Genomic DNA, 15,373 nt, shown 5'->3' on the forward strand with positions numbered 1-15,373 from the left:
CATTATTTTAATTTTGGAATCTAAACTACACGTGGAGATATATATTAAAGGATATTTTTGGGAAATATCTATATAAACTTATTCTAGGACTCATTGGCATTCACTAAAAGAGATTAACGCCTGATTTCTTTTAGAACTATATATATGCATAAACTTTGACTGCATGAATCAAAGTAATTTTAGAAAATATCCTTATTCAGAATTCATAGTTAGCATTTTGATGATAAAATGATCTCCTCTTTAGCTTCCCATTTGTAAAAGATCCTTCATTGATCAGAGAGTAAATTTTACTCTCCAGGAGTGTGAATCTCATTTTATAAACTGGTTTTGTGGGATTAAGTTAGATTTAAGTACACCTCTTAAACTTTTGCGACTTGCGACTTAGATTATCGATCAAATTTATGCCAATTCTTACAATTTTCAAGAATCATTTTCATACAATATAATCACTTAAACAATACAACAAATCATTTAAATATAAGAGCAAATGTTGAGCAAATGTTGAGTCTGAACTATTTTTTGTTGAGTGAAAATAGGATTGATAGCAAAAGTAAATGTTGAAACCCTACTAATTAAGGTTTCTGTTGTTAGGGTCAGTTAGGGTTGTTTTCTCCCTTTTCTGTTTTGGGGATCTATTTAAGATAGATCCTCTCCCGTTTTACTGGTGTGACAGTGATAATAAGAGTTTTTTCTTCCTTACTATTTTGTTGCATCTCTTCTTTTTCCTTGAGACCGAGGAACTAACACCTCTTCCTTGACCTCTCCAATTGCCTTGTTCTTGAGATTTGTAATGCCTTTTAATGGCATTGAAGAAAACCTTACCTTCCAGGTTAAAACTGAGTAGTACCATTGTTTTGCCTTTCTTGTTGCATAATGAAGGAGTAAACTTTATTCATATAGGGTAGGGGTTCTAACAATAGGATTTGAGTCTTAACAATGTTATAGTTATCATTTAGACCCTTTAGAAAAACATATCACATACTCAATTTTCCTCTGTTTTACGAAAATTTTAGAAAGATTACATTCACAAGACTTACCACAAACACAGTTGGGAACATGTCTTAGAAACTCTAATTCCTCCCAAACAATCTTCATATTTGTGAAGAATTGAGTGATACTCCTTTCACCTTGTTTGGCATAGTGCATTCTCGAAGAAGGTCTAAAATGTGAAAATAATCCCCCTTTGTGAATCTTTCCTTTAAGTCATCCCAAAGATCTTTGGTAGAATCAATATAGATGCACTTTCTACTATTCAAGGACAAAGAGTCCTAATAATACAAGACAAAATCATAACATTAACTCTTTCCCAAGCTTCATAGAGGGGTTCGTCTCTGGTGGGACTTTTGATGTTGCCATCCACAAATTTTAGTTTATTCTTGGACATGAGAGCTCTTCTCATATTTCTAGTCCATGAGCTGTAATTAGTTTCATTCAAAGATAGTGATACAAGAACATGTCCTGGGTTCTCTCCTGGATGTATGTAGTATGGGTTGGTGGGAATAAAGGATTGATCAAATACATAGATGTGTGTAAAAATCATTACTTTTTACGCGATTCAAAGACAAAATACATAGATGAATGAAAACCATAACAATAATAAAAAGAACAAAGAAATTATTTCATTATAACCTCAGAATCCATAATGAAATTACAATGGAATGCAAAAGTAAAATAAAAAATATAAGAAGAATAAAGAGAGAAAGGAAACAAAATTAGCCCCCCTAAGGGTTCCTAAACTCTGAAGTCCCAAGCTTCCTCTTTTGCTTCTTCCTTGGTCTCTTTATATAGGACTTGAACTGGGCTTTTCTTTTTTTACTAAAATCTCTCAAATATCTTTTAAAATAAAGATAAAGATAAATATTATTTATCTTTATAGTGATTATGAATATTTAAAAATATTTGGAGAGATATAAGCTATTTGACAAATATAGTTGGTTGATAATTTCTTATATAATTAAATAAATTAATTACTTAAAGATATACGATAAATTATTACCAACTAATATTTGCATTAATTATCTTCTAAATAATCCAATATCTTCAAGATATATCCAAAAGATTTAAGAAGATCTTGCCATATTTAAAAATATTTGGTAGTTACTATGTTTTGATATTTTATGATTAATTAAATAAGATAATTATTTAAAAATATCAAATAAAATATCTAAAGATATATTTCCCAAATTATCTTTTATCATAAATATTTATGATTATCAAAGTCCTTTTTTCTAGAAAATGATAGAGAAAACCGCAAGGTCCAATTTTTGTTGCTCGTTCGCTCTTCTTCTTGGCTTCGATTTTTGTGAACTTTATAATTTCTTATTCTTGGATTATCTTTAAGGTGTCATGAAGTTTTAATAAATTTATTTCCACACCTCCATGAGCTCAACTTTGTTGCAACTGCACTAACACACCTAAAAATATCTAATAAAACATTTATGCAACTAAAAAGCTATTTTTAACATGTTTTTGTATCTCATGCTCAATAAACCCAATTATAGGAAATCCCAGTTAAATCAATCATTTAAGAACCAAAATCCAATAAAAAATCTAGAATTAAACATTAAATGAGGGCATAAAGATGAAATCATCACTTGCCCAATCATTTGAGTGTAGTAATGTATTGTATCTAACAACACTTAGAGGAGAAAATCATATTACAGTTCAAATCCTTGATCAAGGTTTGAACTGAAATTAAATTGAAAGAAATTCTTGAACATACAATACATATTAAAAAGAATGAGATTCTCAGAAAATTGGATTGTTCCAACAAAATTAGCAATAACAGTACTATTATTAGGCAGTTTAATATTCACAAGTCTTATCTTGAAAAAAGTGGTAAAGCAACCTTTATTTTATGCAACATGATCAGTTGCACTTGTATCAAGAATCTAGAAGTTTTTACCTTAGGCTTCTTTGTTAATAGAATTTACACGTTTTTGTATTAGGTTAATATTGTGTCCAGAATCATTAGAGTAACTCATGAACTTTAACAAGTTTTGCATCTGGTCTGTTGTGAGCCCTTTGATGGCTTCATCCTTGACATTCTACTTGTCATTAGGGTCTTCTTTCATATTTAGATTGCATACCTGCTGCTACTTCTTATCTTGACTTCCTTTTTAGAGGGATTGATGTTGTATTCAGTCCTTTGTTTATACCATGGGGGGTACCCATGTTTTGAATAGCATTCATCAATAGTATGATTCATCTTATGGCAATAAGAGCACTCTTTGCCATAATTGGAAAACGATAATCACTTACTCAAGAATGACAAACATGCTTATCAAATTCTTCCCAAAGAGACTACTGATAACACAAAAACATAATCCATTCCTGACACTATTAGTGATGATTCCACCAACAATGAAGACAATGAGTTGTTAAGGAACAATTATCAAAATCTCGAAGATGCAAAGCCGCGAAGATCAAAGAGGCAAAGAAAGACTCATTCTTATCTAAAGGATTACATACACCAGGTGAACAATTCCATGAACCCTAGACATTTTGTCCATAACAAATCTGTTAAAAAAACCAATTACCCTATTAGTTCTGTCCTTTCATATAAATCCCTTTCTAAAGAACACCTTAATTACACTCTTGTTGTATCTACTTATCATGAACCCCGAAATTATGCTGAAGCTTGTCAAGATATTAAAGGGTTGATGCTAACACTTTACCAATCTCCTTAAAGGAAAGAAACCGATAGGATGTAAGTGGATTTTGAAAATCAAATTCAATTCTGATGGTACTATTGAAAGGCACAAAGCAAGACTTGTGGCTAAAGGTAACATACAATTGGAAGGAATTGATTTTATTGACACTTTTTCCCCTGTTGATAAACTCACAACAATGAGACTTTTATTAGCCATTACAGCCACCAAAAATTGGTATTTACATCAACTGGATGTTGACAATGCCTTCTTACATGGGAACCTTGAAGAAGAAGAAGTGTATATCAGCCCACCTCTTGAGCTTCATATTCCTAAACCAGGTCAAGTTTGCAGGCTAACCAAGTGCCTCTATGGTTTAAAATAAGCTAGTCGTTAATGGTTTGCTAAACTATCCTTTTTCCTTACTTCTATTGGTTTTGTACAATCTAAATTTGATCACCCTTTATTTACTAAAGAGAGCTTAAATACTTTCACAATTTTACTTGTCTATGTGGATGAAGTGATTTTGGCAGGAAATTTTATGACAGGAATTGAGAAAATAAAGACACGCCTACACAAAACCTTGAGAATTAAAGACTTACACTAATGTAGGAAGAGTGTTTGGTAGCGGTTATTTTTTTCATTCTGCCCCGGTTCCAGAATCAAGGCATATTAGGACGAGGCCAATAGGGGTCAGATTTTGTCCTCAGGTGTGAATCGAAGCAGAAATCTCACATTCTGCCTCGGTTCTTATGAGAACTGAAGCCATATGGTGCGATAGAAAATCAACCCTAGGTTCTTCCGACACCTTTAGACCACCACGGAAGCCGCCGTCCATCTTCGACTCAACGAAAACCACCACACATCCTAGGAACCTCCGCCACTCGCATCTTCATGCATCAACGAGTCTATTATCGTCTCGCAACAGTCATCGAAGACAGAACCACCAACCTTCACCTCAAATCTGCACCATGAACACAACACCATGGATTGTAGCAGCGTTCGTAAGGAAGGAGACCCAACGGTACGACATGGCGGTGCGAGGTAGACGAAGTAGAAGACCTATGGTGGCGTGATTAGCCAGAGCGCAACTAAAATAGGTGCGAGGCGCAATGAGAGAAATCGCAGGTGCGAGGAAGAAGAAGAAGAAGAAGAAAAGGGATTCGCGTTTTTGAACCCTAACAGAACATATGACCTTGGTTCAATTTTTAACCGAGGCAAAAAACTCTTTTTGGCATCGATTCAGTTTCACCCAAGGCCAAACATCACCCTAGTGGCATTTTTGAAATACTGGCCAACTTTTTAGCCTTGGTTCAATTTTTAACCGAGGCAGAAAACTCTTTTTGGCACCAGTTCGATTTCACCCAAGGCCAAATATCACCCCAGTGGCATTTTTGAAATACTAGTAAACTTTTTGGCACCAATTTTCTTAGAACCGAGGAGAAAGGTGTTTTCTGCCTCGACTATATTCTAAACCAAGGCATAAAACTTGGAAAAAAATGCAAAAATGCCACGGTGCCATTTTATGCTTCGATTAAGCGACAACTGAGGCCTATAACATGAGTTAAAAAACCAAAATTGCACTAATGTTAGGACCCATAAAGTACTTCCTGGGTCTTGAAGTGGCCAAATCTAGCAATGAAATTCATTTGTGTCAAATAAAATATGCCCTGGATATTTTATCCGAAATAGGGATGTTGGAATGTAGACCTAGTCAAACCCCTCTCATGAACAACATTAAAATCTTCTATGATTAAGGTGAACCTGTCAAGAATCCTGATTCCTACAAACGTCTAATAGGAAAGTTACTTTTTCTTACTAATTCCATACCTGACATTTGTTATTTTGTACACTTATTAAGCTAGTTTGTGCAGGCACCTACCCTCTATCATCATCAAGTAGCCCAACATATCCTGAGATACATTAAGGCAAGCCCAACTAATGGTCTTTCCTTTACTGCATCCAACAACATTCAAATCAAGGCTTTCAGGGACTCGGATTGGGCTACTTGCCCAAACATAAGACGTAGTATAACAGGATAGTATGCCTTTTTAGGCACATCCTTGATTTCCTTGAAATCAAAGAAACAACATAGTGTTGAGATCCTCTTCAAAAGTCGATTACAGGGCCTTGGCTACTACCACTTGCGAGATTCAATGGCTCAACTACCTCCTTCATGATCTGCATGTCCAAACCACAAATCAAGCCATCCTATATTGTGATAGTCAATCGGCTAGGAAAATTGCTCACAATCCCATCTTCCTCGAGCAAACCAAACATATCGATCTGGACTGCCATGTTGCCCGTGAGAAACTTCAGAGCAAGTTCTTCCATTTACTGCCAATTTGTTCCTCTAAGCAACCCACTGACAAGTTTGTTCTCTACTTTTGCTTGGACAATTTTTTTTTACTTGAGGGAGAATATCATAAAATCATTTTTATGCAGCAAGATCAAATTTGTTTCCAAAATTTTATCCAAAATCAGCTTAACAAATACAATTTTTAAACAAATTCAAAATTATACCATTACAACCATAACTTTCTTAAATGTTATTCTTTACTCATTTCAACTTAATCTTGATCATTACAACCATTTATACAGTACGTACACCATCTCTAGGGACATAATTATCACCTTCATGTAAATCAATAGCTGGCATATCTTCACCGTGTAATGTCCAAATCCAATAATTTGGTATGAACCCTTTTTTATAAAGGTGAACTTTGACAACCTCATCTATCAAAATCCTTGTACAGTCACACTTAATGCAAGGGCATCTAATCCCACCTTCAAGTTCAAAATATCTAGATTGTCTTATTACTCGGATAAACTCTTCAACGCCTAAGACAAAAGACTCCTTCAACCCCCTTCTACCACTATAACAACGATCATACATGCAAGCACGATTGAAAGAAGGTTCGCCCATGTTCTATAAAATAATAAAGGCCTTAAATTAGATTGTTAAAGGGAAAATTGGAATTAAGTGGAGCAATGTGGGGATATATCTCACTTATTGTGTAAGATATCCAAATAGAAACCAAACATCACTGTCCTAATTAGAATGTAAGTCCCATGACTATGCAGACCAAAAGTATTAATTGGAATTACTAGTTATAGGAATTCCAATAGTAATTACCTAATGATAGTAAAATGGATCCTAGATGAATCTAAAATCAAATTCAAAGCATAAACACGTTCAAATCATAAACATATTCAAACCATAAAATAGATTAAAAGCATAAACAGATAAAAAAAACCAACAATCAAAGAGTCAAATAACTCACTCACCTTTACTTTAAAGCTTCAACGCAAAACACTTACCACAAATCAACAACCCTACTCACAAACACCTACATTGGCACAAATCATAACCAATAAAAACAAACAATTAGTTTCACCGATTAAAACCAAACAATTAGTTTCATACCCTATTTTTATGTGAGACACAAATTTATGACCGCTAGCTATTTCATTAATAATTTCAATGACAAGCACTGATTTAACATTTTAAAATAATGACAAGCACTTTCTAGAGGAAACTACATCTATTACCAGACAAAGGTTGAACACAAACTAAAACAAATATTATATTCACAGATTCACACATTTATTATCATCAATGCCTTTGGAAGTTTTTTTTTTACGTAAATGTTCACTTGATTGATCCAAAAATTGATTTAGTGAGAAAGAACTTTAAGTTTAAATACTTTTGCGGCAAAGAAATTCTTTTATTCAGAATTTTCCTAATAACTTGCTTAAAAAAACATCCAAACATGATTATTCAAAATGTAATGAAAACTAATTTGCAAAACCAATTTCACCATTCAAAATCAATTGTAAAAAACCAGTTTCATTCAATAAAGTTTGGACAACAGCTTCATTCAAAATTATTCAAAACCAAAATCATTTTAAATAATTTCAGCCCAATCAATCAAGGAAAATCGCAAAGCCATTATAGAAAATGTAGGGCAATATACCTCAACTTCACCATCATGATCCTCAATTTCAATACTTAACTATTGTGACTAAGAGTTCATAAAGCATCAACCTTACTATTATGCTAAGGTTCATTTTCGGAAAAAAGGGAAGAAAAAAGAAGCTGCTAAAATTAGAAATCCAATCCCATTACAAGTACAAACTTTTCATTTAGAATTACACTGCTATTATTAGAATTAGACCAATTCAAATGCATATAACAATTCAAACAATCTCAAACTGGACTAAGCATCAATCAGCCATAATCAAATCAAAAACAGAATGACAATCAAACCAATAACAAAATATACAGAGAATGGGATAAGTGATCACCTTCCAATGGCTCCGATATCTTGCAAACACACTACAACTTCAATGCTCTGGGACCAACGTCAGTGTTCTGGACCAACGGATGTGGGAAGACCAAACACAATCTCTTACAAATCAAAGAACCATGTCAGAACAAGTAGCACGGATCAACATTGCAAAAACCAGAACGAATTAAACTCACCAAAACGACGGTGAGGGTCCGAGAATGCGGTGGTCGGCGAGAATGCAGAGATGTTGTGCTTCCTCCACTAATGATGAACTTTTGTCGTGAACCTAGACCCACGGTGGCAGCGATGAGGTGACGACACCAGAGAGGTCATGGCAGCGGCGCGATGACGGCAATGGCGAGGTGACAGTAGCAGCGAGGTGATCAGCAGCGACAGGGTTTCTAATTGGCGTTTTGGGGGAATAACAGCGGTGGTGGCACGGTAGATGGCAGCGGCAATCTCAACACACCGGCAAGGTGAAATGCGACAAGGTGGCCCATGATGTTGGATTGATTCAGCGGCAGGGTGGCATCTACGTTCGCGTTCGCGTTCGTTTTCGTGGTGAAATGAAATTAGGGGAGGAAGAAAGTGAAGTGGGTTTTGATATTAGGTTTTTATTTACCGGAGGATTAAATTCGTCGGTAATGGCAAACTATCCGTCGGTAAATGATAGTCTAATTTAACATGGACATTACCGACAGATTATTCCGTCGGTCTGTGCTTGTCCATTCTTTCCTTGACATTACCGATAGACATATCCGTTGGTAATGTTGTCAAGTCATTGTCCATCGATAAATCTGTCGATATTGATAATTTACCGACGGATCTAGATCCGTCGAAACGTTTCCATCGATAATTCATATATTTCTAGTAGCGAAGGTCCATATAATTTCCATCAAATTAAACTCATAACTAATATATGAAAAAAATATAAAAATATAACTTTACTCATTTAAATCATATTCACAACTTAATTTAAGAAACTCTAACATAAATAATCTAACCACTTTATGAACATCTAAAAGAACATAGAATTCTATATACTCCAAATTAAATATCTATTAATTCAAACTTCAAACTACACCCAACTTAAATTGAGAATAACGTTCTCATTACAAAGCATTTGTCATATCTCATGTAAAACTATAATTAAATAATATAATTACTTTCAAAACCAGAAACTTCATTTTAATATGCAAATTCCTTATTCCAATCCTTTTTTAAAAATCAAAATATCGAACTACAACATTACAAATTATTCTACCAAAATCTCACAGCTAAATCAAATCCTATATACAAATCCATTTGTTCTTCAAGATTGAAATATATCTTGTAAAGTCTCATAAACAAGCTTCAAGGGTCCACAATCCTAACTTCAAGGATATCTCGTCTTCTAGTCTCGAACAAAGGAGGGAGAGGTGTCTACAAAAGACACTTCGATGCCAAATTCAGTTTGAGATAGGGAGGATCAGATGTTAGAATAAAACGTAATAATGTACTTCGTAAAATGTGTCTTTTATACTAGAGTTCATGAGCCTTACCTGGTTGAGCTTTGGTTCAATTGACATAATTACCTACAAATTAGAATGAGTTAATTAACCTTGGATTTACCTCATTTGGGGTGATTACATTGCCTTGGCAAATCGACATGATTCGAGTACATGTCGTCTTACAGGATCGACATGTACTCGGCTGGGCCATATATGACTGTGTGGTCCCACTAGCCCTTAAGCCGTGTACTCTAAGGGTGGGGTGTCTTGGTCGTGTGATCCCATCAGCCCCCATGTCGTGTACCTTGGAAGATATCATGTATGTGTACAACACACCATCATTAAAGTATTTTCAAAGATAGTTTCCTTCCTTTGTAATTTCTTAATTTAAAGAATTTTGATCTCAAATAAGAGATTTACTCAAAATTTAAAGATCTAACAATGGTCTAAACATAACAAAAATTTAGTAATCATGTTGAAAAAATCACTATTTTCAAATGACTTCATCAAAATTAATAATAACACTACTAAAAATTCTCATATTACATGGGATTTTTCTTACAAATTTGTTAAAAAAATTTGCAAGAAAAGATAATTCATTTGCAAGTAATTATTTCTTACAAAATTATAAATTTCGTAAGTATTTCCTACACAATTTGTTGTGAAAAGTGTTTTATACAAAATATTTAAAAAAAAAAGTTAGCAGTAATTTTCTGTAATTATTTTTTTCATAACAAAATTTATAAGTATTTCCTGTGAAAAAAATTTCAAAACAAAATTGACAGAAAATATGAGTTTTTTTTATAATAGTAGTGTAAATTTAAAAGGAAAGAAAGAAAATTAAGATTTTTCATAATAAATACACAATTACTCTAAAAATTGATTGACTGAAAATAATCATTAACTCACCCCTATTGCAGAGTGTAACTAGGTTCTAAAAAATATGAAGTTTATAGGAATGAAATTAGAGAAAAAGGCCGTAAATGAAGAAAGAATTTACTTACACGTATGAGAGAGTGTTAAGAATGGGAAAATAAAATACGTAAGATCAAGTTATTTGTATAGATTTTACAATGATATTTGAAAAAAAATAAAAAATAGTGAGCGTTTAGGATTCTGTCATAAAAAAGCATTATATTTGTCGTGAAAGCGAGCGGGAGCATATGGGCTTAGTTGTCGCATTTCATTTGTATTACAATGATATTTTAGATATTTTATAAATTATCAAATTAATGTATATGTTTTTTCTATTATGTTATCTATATTATTCATAAGCCTTTTCATGCTTTTCACCATTTTTTTTATATTATTTTTCCTTCTCGTCTATCCTTTCTCTTTTCACTCCCTAATTCTAATAAAGTGGAAATGTTAAATTCTGAGGACGCATTTATCATCTTTCAATGTAAAAGTTTGTATAACAACTACGTCACCATTAAAAAAATTAGTTTTTGTCAAAAAAACCGAACAAAACTTACTGCAGAAAGTAAAACATATAAAATAATAAAATAATTGAAAGGGTTACGTAGTAATTTAATCTAATATTTATATTTTCATTAAAATTATTACTTTTCTATTAATGAATGTGATCAGTAATCCATAATTAAATTAGAAAGTAATTTTTTATCCAGAAGTGTGTGATTTCTCTTTCTTCTGTAAAGAAAATGGGTGTGAAAAATATTTTTGTTGTTGTTGGTTAATAAAGAAATGTGTACGTACCGGGCCAATAAATGCTTATGAAAGTTTCCAAGGTACAATAAATACAATGCTACTTCAACTACCTCTACGGTAGTTTCCTTCCTCTCGTAATAATAATACACCACCATGTTCTTACCAACACCACCTCAAACTCATTCACCAAAGATCCTTTCTTCTTTCTTCTGGAGGGATATACCCTTTTCCTCATCCTTCTCATCACAGTCACAACATGTCTTCTGTTGAAATGGTTTCTGCAAGTGCCATCAATTTTAAGGTACCATACCAAATTCTGAGGCATGATGGCCCTTTATCTGATGATGAGAGAGATGAGAGGGTGAGCCTAAGGCCTAAGAAGTGGGGCAGGCTTAGAGGGGTGCCCTTGAGGAGAAGGTTGAGGGTCAAAGTGGGAAGTTGGAGGAAGGTTTGGATGATGAAAAAAGTTATGCTTCTGTGTTCTAAGGTGAAGAGAAGGTTCAAAGAGGGACATGGTCATTTTGGTGACCTATTTGCTGGGAACTATGTCTTCACTCAAATCAACCCAACATCACTCAAGTATCTTCAAAACAAGCTTTCTCAAGCAAAAATTGTTTGATGTGTTGTTATTTATAGTCATGATTCCAATAACCATTGCCTTCTTCTTCTTCTTCTTCTTCCAGCTAAGTCTTGTTTTCTTGATTTTTTTTTTCTGTTTTTTTTTTTGTTATTTATATATACAAATGCAAGTGCTTTCCTGTTTCTCCCTGTATAAGCTTTTTAGCCTTTCATTTGTTGCATATTATTTGTAAGCATGAACATAGGTACAAAGCTTTTAGTCTAATGTGAAAAATTTTAGTTCTCAATCAAAGAAAATTGCTTTAGATATGAGTTGTGCTGTGAATGAAATGTGCCACAATAATAGATCCCTTTTGGCACTTTAATTTGGTTTGCAAATATATCAGATCTATTTCATTTCTAGAAGGAGACATACATCGACTCAATGTTCTATAGAGTAGTGTATTTTACATGTATTATTTAAGAAAATTTTACATGTACACCTTTTTTTATTTCTTACTCTTTCCAACACCTAATAAAAAAAACAGTATTTATAATTTTCTAGTTAATTTGTCCAATTTTATTTTTAAATTAATGTTATTTTATTAGTGTTAGAAGGGTATTGAATGAAAAAAATGGGGGTTTGTGTGTATTATTACCCTAATATTTATATATTTGTCTTATTCCATGTTTAAGCATAGTGGTTTTATAATTTTAGATATTCAAAAGTGACTTTTATTGTTAAGATCTATAAAGCATGATTAGCATGGAAGGTTGAAAATTTTAAGGGTATTTCTTCTTGCACTTTATAGATTTCTAAATCATGTTTTATTCATTAGTTGCAGAATGAACTTTTGACAAATAGATTTTTTTGTATTTTGAAATGTTGATTCCAAAATGTAGGAGGTAACAGGAGGTATTAATAGACCGTTAAGAAATTAGGTCTAAAGGCCGAGGTGGATAGTTGACCAATAATTATTACAAAATTAAAAGAATTCAAATATATAGCAGTCTATAATTAAATAGGTATAAGGTGTGATTTTTACATTATACCTATATTCTATTTAACTTCAAATAAATATTTGTTATGCTAGAAAGGAAATTATATTTCAAAAGCTACTTTCATAGCCCTTTAGAAGTAAATTTTGTTGATGGAATACAATATAAAATTACTTTTCTAACCAAGAATAGACAAAATGAAAAACCAGTTCTAAAACACAGAACAGATTTTATACTTTTCATTTTGTCCTTTCTCTCTCGCCCTCTGATTATGCAGGATTCACATTTTTGTTCTGTTGTTTTGATAAAATATGCACTCTTTTAACTTTTATGAACAAAAGCATAAATGCAAAAAGAACAAAATTTGTGTTAAATATTTTGTCGGAGAATACGATAGAACACCATTTTGCCTAGACTAAGGTAATTGCATAGAAGCAGGGTAATCTGTCGGCATTATAGGTTGTTATTAATATTACATGTCATAAAGTAAAACATTTTCTCTTCCATCATAATATGTGGGCCTTTTTGCATAAGAGAAGAAGGAAGGTGCACTTTTAACTCTACACATGCTACAAAAAGTAGGCATGTTGTATTTTATTAAACAATTAAGATCACTACTACCAACTAACCTTGTTTTCAAGAGCTAGCTTAGTAGTTTCACTTGATTGAAATAATAACAAAAATATGCATGACACCCTGTATCAAACATGTTGCAACCTCTATTTTTCTTATATCTCAAAATTAGGTTTAGGCAAATTAATTATACTTCTCTTGTATCTCAAACTTAGGTTTAGGTAATTTCTTTAATTGTTTTTTATAAAATCATGTGAGGTATCGCAACATAATGTTAACATGCCAATCATCTTAAAACTTCATCAGTTATATGCCATTATTTGAAAATTTTATAAAAGAGGAAAAACAAAAAATACAAAAAGACGGAATCAAACCAAAACTCGTGTAAGAAAAAATAATCTTGAAGTCACTGACAATACCTAAACTTAGAGATATTTAAACGATTTATGAAGAAATTAAATCTAATATTCGAAAGTGAAAAATCATAACATAAAAACTCATGTTTATTAGCAATACAAAGATTAGCAAAGCCTGTAACACGCATAATATGATCCTATTATTGATTCTGACATCTTCATTCACGTAATCACATTTTTACGCACATAAATGCACATTCATGTACATAAACATAATATAAATCATAATATTGATTCTAATAATCAATCATAAACTCATAAACAATATCTCATACCCATACTGATAATCATGTTGTAAATAGTAAACGGAAGCGTACCTGAATTGGCCATAACGATAATATTAGAGCACTCCTATATGTGCAGTGATCTTCCTCCTGTAGAGCACCTTGATTTCCCTTTGGTTTTCTCTCTTGATGGGGATAGAGGGAAAGGAACAGGAAAAGTACGTTATGACTCTGTGTGTGCTCTCAGAAGGGGACCACGACCATTTATAAACTCAATTACTTAAGTTTTAGTATTTCTAATTTGGCCCCTCATCAAATTAGAAATTACTAACTGGTCTCTACACAATATTTATTTTCATGATATATGCCTTTAGTCAAATATTTAATTTAGTCAGATCACTTTATTATTTGGCTTTATAAATAATGGCCCTAACACATTTAATTATGTATCATATATATGCATGACCCAAAATTACTAACAATCTCCCACTGGTCACAAATATATATGTACTTACAACCTTATAAATGTGTTAGACTTTATGAGCTCAAAATTGCGATTATATTACTCGAGCATACTCTAAAAGTCTCGTCCATTGATTATATCAGTATGTAGAACCAAACTAGTTTTTTATTGCATCAATCGCAACTAAAACCAACAATGATCACTAATCCTGACACAACCAAATGACATGGATTCATCATGAAATGTGTAGCATGAAAAATTATGTGAAGGTGATCTGTATATACACATCTATTTTCAACTGGTCCAAACTTTAACTTAATGAGATCAATATAAAAATTTAATGTACAAAGTGTAAAATTAAAACCACATATATAAATAACCAAATATGTCTGAAAGTTTAATGTATGCATACAAGAAATTAAACATAGAACATAAAACATATAAAAATAACTATCTCCCACTAAACCTCAGATTCCTCAAACTGTAAAACACCCATGTGAGCAACATGCTCATGAAAGACCTTGGGTGGAAGTCCTTTAGTTAGAGGATCTGCAATCATGGAGTTTGTCCCTAAATATTCTATGGAAATCTGTCCACTATGTACTCTTTCTTTAACAACTAGGAACTTAATGTCGATCTGCTTCAACTTAGTCGAGATCATATTGTTGTTGGAATACAATACAGCTGATTTATTGTCACAATATAACTTAAGTGGTCTTTCAATGGTTTCCACAATTTTTAGCCCTGTGACAAAATTTCTCAGCCATATCCCATGATTAGATGCCTCATAGCATGCTACAAATTCTGCTGCCATGATGGATGAAGCTGTAAGGGTTTGCTTGACACTGCGCCAAGAAACCGCACCACCTACCAACATAAAAATGTAACCTGAAGTACATTTTAAGCTATCTTGACATCCTGCAAAATCTGAGTCAGAAAACCTAATGATCTCCAACTGGTCTAACCTCCTGTATGTGAGCATATAACCTCTTGTTCTCTTTAAATATCTCATGACCCTCTTTGCTGCTTTCCAATGGTCC

At 32.8% G+C, this 15,373-nt stretch overlaps 1 protein-coding gene across 1 annotated transcript; it reads left to right on the forward strand.

Moving 5' to 3' along the window:
* Positions 1 to 11,356: 11,356 nt before the first annotated feature.
* Positions 11,357 to 11,719, forward strand: LOC114171264. The gene has a single exon (XM_028056402.1). It carries the CDS (start codon positions 11,357 to 11,359, stop codon positions 11,717 to 11,719), a length of 363 nt encoding a protein of 120 aa, XP_027912203.1.
* Positions 11,720 to 15,373: the final 3,654 nt, after the last annotated feature.

Source organism: Vigna unguiculata, unplaced genomic scaffold (assembly GCF_004118075.2).
Source record: "Vigna unguiculata cultivar IT97K-499-35 unplaced genomic scaffold, ASM411807v1 contig_155, whole genome shotgun sequence".
Classification (NCBI taxonomy): Eukaryota; Viridiplantae; Streptophyta; class Magnoliopsida; order Fabales; family Fabaceae; genus Vigna; species Vigna unguiculata.

What these genes read in the sequence shown, in the direction of transcription:
- LOC114171264 (XM_028056402.1), top strand. Translation starts at nt 11,357, where the DNA reads ATGTCTTCTGTTGAAATGGTTTCTGCAAGTGCCATCAATTTTAAGGTA.